Below are 5,676 nucleotides of genomic sequence, written 5' to 3'. Positions count from 1 at the left end.
AAATACAAATCACACTTCAATTACACAAATTTGACTAACAAATCCTTAAAACACTAAATCTTTACCTATATGTTGTTCCACTGCTATTCTATATATATTAATCTTCAACATTTCAGATACACTCAATAACTTCTTTGACGAAATATTCTCTACCAAAAAGTTGACCATTGAATTATCTTTCTCACTATGATCCTCTACATCTAATACCAATTAGGTTTTAAACACCAATATATTGAAAATCACTCACCCGGATTCTTACCCAAATAAAATGGAGACTTACTCAAATCACTCCTAACTTTCACATACATTTCCTTAAAGACTTTAAAGGATGATAGAGAGAGAGAGAGATACATTTCCTTAAAGACTTTAAAGGATGAGAGAGAGAGAGAGGTTAGGAAGAAGTTGAGAGGGAGAATAATTTATAAGAGTTAGAACCTCACATTTGAAGTCTGTAAAAAGAAACCTTAACCGAAACTCAGTGAGAAAACAAGTGTAGACATAGAAATACGCTTAATCCTTATGGCAGTCACATACCCTATCACCTACCTCACATGGAAAAAACTCAACACACTAACATTTTCCCATCCCTAACGCACCACCCAGAGCTTAATTTTGACAATGATTCATAATCATCAAACATTGAGATGCGAGAGTTTACTTCAATATTAACCCAACCATAAGGACCATTATCCTCCTTCACACCTTTACCCTTAACCTCTGACATTGACAGAGAAAGAAAACACAAAGAGAAGACTAAACGAAACTACTTTAAAGAAAAAAAATTCAAAGTAAGTCACAGAACCCACTTACCTTGCTAACTCATTGTATCCTCTGCAATGTCTCTTAAATTTTTTTCCCAATTTTTTCTCCTATCAAAATTGACCGCCCATTCACTACAAAGTAGTTTTTAGACAACAATCAAATAGTTACGCACATGATCTACCATATTAAAACCATTACCGTTAGATCAAATAAATCCTTCAGTTTCAAGACTGTCTGATGGTGGATATTAATCCTCAAAAGTCGCACTCCTTTAAGTCATATAAACGCAGTCATAAAAGCCTAAGTAAAAATATAAATTTGCTCCTTTCTCCGAATAGTCAGGTTATGCTTGGGGGATACTAATCACATTCAATCGAGTTATAACATGTAACCTATCTAGGAAAGTTTAACATGCTTCTTCAGACAAATGGGTCAAGTTTGGGGATGTGATTTGTACCTATAATCCAGTTATAGTTGTTATAATTGGCCCACGTGATTAAAACACAGATAAAAAAGTTATATACACATAAGCCATAATCTTTCGTCAAAAGAACATCAATCACTTTAAGCGTAACTCTCATAACCACATTTTACCGCAAATCTCGGTCAGTGGAAATAGAGGTAAAATGATTATATATGATTTTATATAAGGCTACAAGGTAACAAAATAAAGTACACTTAAGCTATAGAATTTGAATACTAACTCTATCCTTTACTCGCACACTCCTCTTAAAATATTTCCTAACATAAGTATCGAGTACCTTTGCAAGTGTTCACCCCACTCGGTGTTCCTAGACAAACGACATATATCTCTTCCAGGGACGGATACATGGGGGGCAAGTGGAGGCCTGGGTCCCCTAGCTTTTTACAAAAAAAAATTAGTAGTAAAGTTTAAGAAGCCCAACCCATGAAATTGATAGGCATAGTGATGAAACTATTGCAAATAACCGCTTAAGGTTGAAGACATCTATTGATGCTATTCGATGGCTTGCATTTCAAGCATGTTCATTTAGAGGCGATGATGAAAGTCCTGGATCTTTGAATAGGGGAAATTTTATTGAGTTAATTAAGCTTTTAGCTTCATGCAATCAGAATGTTAATAATGTGTCCTTAAAAATGCTCCTGGAAACGCTCAATATATGTCTCCCGGTGTTCAAAAAGATATATTGCATATCTTTGCTAGAAAAGTGCGTGCAACAATTCGAGAAGAAATTGGTGATTTTAAATTTTGTATAATTATTGATGAAGCAAGAGATGAGTCAAAGCGAGAACAAATGTCTGTGGTTTTGAGATTTGTAGACAAGCACGGTTGTGTTCAAGAAAGATTTTTTGATCTTATACATGTTTCTGATACGTGTTCTTTGACATTGAAAACAGAAATTTCATCAGTTCTTTCTCGTCATAATCTTGATGTTCAAAATCTTAGGGGACAAGGATATGATGGAGCTAGTAATATGCGTGGTGAATGGAATGGATTGCAAGCTCTATTTTTGAAAGATTGCCCTTTTGCTTATTACATTCATTGTCTTGCTCATCAATTACAATTAGCACTTGTTTCTGCAGCCAAAGAAGTTTGTTATGTTCATCAATTCTTTTCAAAACTTACCCTAATTGTGAATGTTGTGACTGTTTCTCCTAAACGTCATGATCAGTTAAGGGTTGCTCAAGCAAATAATGTTGCAAACTTAATTGCCAATGATCAAATTGTGACAGGTAGCGGACTTAATCAAATTGGTACTTTGCAAAGAGCTGAAGATACTAGATGGGGGTCTCATTTGAATTCTGTATGTAGCTTGCTATGCATATTTGATGCTACTTGTGAAGTTCTTGAAAAAAGCAGTGAAGAAGGTAATTTCTCCACTCGTGGTGATGCTAGTGCTGCTTATGATGCTATCACAACCTTTGAATTTGTCTTTGTTTTGCATTTTATGAGAAATATTTTGGAAGTTAGTCATGATCTTTGTCAAGCTTTGCAACGAAAAAATCAAGACATATTGAATGCTTTAACTCTGGTTTCTACTACCAAGACTTTAATCCAACGAATGAGAGAATCAAGTTGGGAAGCTTTCATAAAAGAAGTTATATTATTTTGTGAGAAACATGAAGTTGAAGTTCCTGATATGAATGCAATGTATATTCCTAGAAGAGGCCGAACTCACAAAATTGTTGACCAAATTTCAGTGGAGCATCTTTACCGTGTTAATTTATTTCTGGCTGTAATTGATACACAGTTGCAAGAGATTAATGGAAGATTCGATGATAATATGGTGGAATTGCTTACTTTAAGTTCAACTTTAGATCCCAGAGAAAATTATAAGCTCTTCAGTGTCAACAAAGTATGTGAATTAGTAGAACAGTTTTATCTAGGCGACTTCAGTGACCAAGAGAAATTTCACATTAGAATGCAAGCTCAACATTATGATCTTGATGTTCCTAATCATGTTGAGTTAACTAACTTGTGCACAATTTCGGAGTTATGTCAAGGATTAACGAAGACAGGAAAGTCTTTAACATATCCTTTGATTGATCGATTGATTCGCTTGGTATTAACTCTCCCTGTTTCAACTGCTACAACTGAGAGATCTTTTTCAGCTATGAATATTGTGAAGAATAGACTCAGAAACAAAATGGAAGATGAATTTCTTGCTAATTGTCTTTTGATTTATATTGAGAAGAAGATTGCTGAAAAATTTGACACCGATTCTATTATCGATGAATTTTATGATATGAAGAATCGACGTGTACCACTTCGTTAGTAAAAAGTATACATATTTTTTTGTACTTTAAATATATTCTCTATCGGTATATTTTTGTAATGCATCTTACATTATAATTTATTTACTTATTTTTTTAATATTATATATGTTATTGGCCCCCTCGATAACATTTCTGAATCCGTCCTTGAATTCTCTTCCTCAGTGCATGCAAGAAAGAGAATTGAGTTCATCTGCGATCGAGCTATACCTCAGATTCTTTTTCCACACATGAATAGTAACAATATTTTCTAAGTGCCGTTAACATTATATAATTACTATAACTAAATAGCATAAAGTCCACCTTTTTTTATAATTCTATGCATGGATTAATATCCTTCTAAACTTTTTAAATATTATAGTGTCATACGGATTTCTTTAAACTGCGTTTGGAAGGGGACTAAAACTGAAAGGCAAAGATTGAGAGACAGAGACCGAATTAAATTTCTGTATTGTATTTAGTATAAAATGTATTGGACTAAGTTATATCTCAATATCATGTTTGATTTAAGATAAATAAGAAGATTGAGGGGTAGATTTAGAATTTAAAAAGTTAAACGAGAATATTTCTAAAAAGAAATGATATAAAAGTTTCAATCTCCGTTACTAAAAATTTTAGTCTCCTATATCCGTACTAAAATTTTGTATTCCGAGACTAAAATTTTAGTTTTAATCTCTCATCACCAAACACAATACTTAGTCTCAGTCTCCTTGCGTCATTTACAATACTGATCCCATGAAACAAACGCAACCTTAGTGACTATTCGAACTGTGAATACTAAAATATGCTCATTGTCATTGATAACTTTCACTATTGTACTACTTACACTTTCAAGAGATAATATTGCCACGGATGTAAATATTCACAGTAGAATATGCCTCATTTTAAGCAAATATAAAGTATAAAATTACAAAGTCGAACAAACACAACATGGAACGTGTGCAGTTGAATTTTTTAACTGCTCATGATCCTTCTCCTGTGAAATTATTCGGATTCTAAAGTTAACACATGGTAAAACATATTTGAACAAACAACATTAGCACTAGGTAATGCCATACAAAAATTAATGCAAACTAAGGACACAAATTCTAAATGTTAAGCGATTCCCAATTTTGCAGGCATTCAACATTGTTTTGTCTTCTATATGACTGATAACATCAGTGACCATTGGCAACCGCACCATATTCTGCAGTTTTACTAAATTTCTGTTCATAGAATCTCCGATACATGGAGTCTACTTCAGTGAGATAGTATGTTCCAGGAGATAGAAGGCTAGTGTCCTTACTTGTTACAAACTCTTTGCCACCATACCTATGCTCCATTAACTTCAAAGTTTCGACAAATTTAGCTGGAGGGAACTGCATAAAAATCAAAACACAAAGGACACTCTGTTTTCATCATCTTATCAAACACAACAAAACAAGCTGAGAATAGAGACATTTCAGTCATATCAAGTTAAGTATCACTCTTCAAGCCATTTAAAGAGACTTAAATCTATTAATATATAACGATTGTGTATTGAATCACTTGAGGCTATTCAAGTCTCGTGATCTAATGCTTTAAAGGGAGTTTACTGGATTGGTAGTTTTATGTTGTTGTTGCACGAATAATGCATGGTTGGAATACAATTAAAAGCCTTTTACAACATGACACTTATACATTGTATGAGTGAATAGTGCACAATGCTATAAAATTGGTTGACTCATACTTTTAGTTAATGTAGAATGCTATAAAAATTCGGTTCTACAAGCTATTGAAATAGATTTGAAAATTAAAAATTAGATTAAAGTTTTCTGAAATCCAAATCTATTATATTCGCTCTGCTCCTTTGTTTGTTACCCTTTTTCATCTACTTTCCTTTATAAAACCAAAGTTTCTCGGTAACTTCTATCTGTAGGTAATAAATCTTTTCCCTAAAAAATTGTCCCATACTCCCATCCAATTTTAAAATGAAAAAAAAAAATGAAAAATATCAAATATCAATTTTTACCTCACATCTTCAAGACATACATCTCTCACTTTCATGACAAAGCGCATTCCACTTGTAAGAAATTTTACAAAACTATATATCTATCTGTGTTCACAACACATCAGGCTTTTTGAAATAAAATAAATTTCCTAAAAATCCCTCTTAGCAGTGGCCAAATAAAGTTGCATTCT

The 5,676-nt window shown here is 33.0% G+C and overlaps 2 protein-coding genes across 3 annotated transcripts in view; one reads left to right on the top strand and one right to left on the bottom strand.

The window, feature by feature from the left end:
* On the top strand, window positions 1,839-3,518 carry LOC107607346 (zinc finger MYM-type protein 1-like). The gene is made up of 2 exons (XM_016309315.2): window positions 1,839-3,305; window positions 3,438-3,518. Exons 1-2 carry the CDS (start codon window positions 1,902-1,904, stop codon window positions 3,516-3,518), a joined length of 1,485 nt encoding a protein of 494 aa, XP_016164801.1. The 5' UTR covers window positions 1,839-1,901.
* Window positions 4,339-5,676, bottom strand: part of LOC107630838 (hydroxymethylglutaryl-CoA synthase) — a 7,922-nt gene continuing 6,584 nt past the window's right edge. For both annotated transcript variants that reach the window (XM_016334097.2, XM_016334105.2), the window contains one exon: window positions 4,339-4,874. In XM_016334097.2, coding sequence (XP_016189583.1) covers window positions 4,674-4,874 — 201 coding nt within the window. In that variant the 3' untranslated portion in view covers window positions 4,339-4,673. The remainder of the gene's footprint in view (window positions 4,875-5,676) is intronic.

This window comes from Arachis ipaensis, chromosome B01 (assembly GCF_000816755.2).
Source record: "Arachis ipaensis cultivar K30076 chromosome B01, Araip1.1, whole genome shotgun sequence".
Classification (NCBI taxonomy): Eukaryota; Viridiplantae; Streptophyta; class Magnoliopsida; order Fabales; family Fabaceae; genus Arachis; species Arachis ipaensis.
This window is presented reverse-complemented; position numbering and strand designations above follow the sequence as displayed.